This window comes from Wasmannia auropunctata, unplaced genomic scaffold, assembly GCF_000956235.1.
Source record: "Wasmannia auropunctata unplaced genomic scaffold, wasmannia.A_1.0 LD336074.1, whole genome shotgun sequence".
In the NCBI taxonomy this organism is placed as follows: Eukaryota; Metazoa; Arthropoda; class Insecta; order Hymenoptera; family Formicidae; genus Wasmannia; species Wasmannia auropunctata.
This window is the reverse complement of record NW_012026816.1, coordinates 4,931,274-4,931,735: the sequence shown is the minus strand read 5'-3', so window position 1 is coordinate 4,931,735 and position 462 is coordinate 4,931,274. Positions and strand designations below refer to the sequence as shown.

General features: G+C 39.6%; 1 protein-coding gene across 1 annotated transcript; it reads left to right on the top strand.

Moving 5' to 3' along the window:
* Positions 1 to 12: 12 nt before the first annotated feature.
* LOC105449809 lies at positions 13 to 420 on the top strand. Its single transcript, XM_011689189.1, has one exon. The coding sequence runs from the start codon at positions 13 to 15 to the stop codon at positions 418 to 420; it is 408 nt and encodes a 135-aa protein (XP_011687491.1).
* The last annotated feature ends 42 nt before the right edge of the window (positions 421 to 462 follow it).

Below are 462 nucleotides of genomic sequence, written 5' to 3'. Positions count from 1 at the left end.
GTTCTGTGCTGTATGGGTATGCGATCCGCAGACGTCACGCCCGCCGTTGCCAAAAAACTCCTAATGACGGTGTACAATTACGCGAAGATCATCGCTCTACCAAGATTCAAGGTAAATGATCCAGTACGTGTCAGTAAATTTAAAACTATATTTGAGAAGGGCTACACACCAAATTGGTCCACCGAAATCTTTCGTATCGCGAAAGTACAATCTACAAATCCCACGACGTATTTATTAAATGATTCTCGCGGAGAACCTGTAGCCGGAGGATTTTACGAATATGAATTACAACGAGTATCCAATCCTGATGTGTATCTCGTGGAAAAAGTACTGCGCAAACGAGGAAACAAGGTGTACGTGAAATGGTTGGGAATGGACAGTTCACATAATTCGTGGATAAATAAAGGGAATGTATTGTAGTATAAAATTGTATATAGTTTCAATATATATTTTTGGATTACA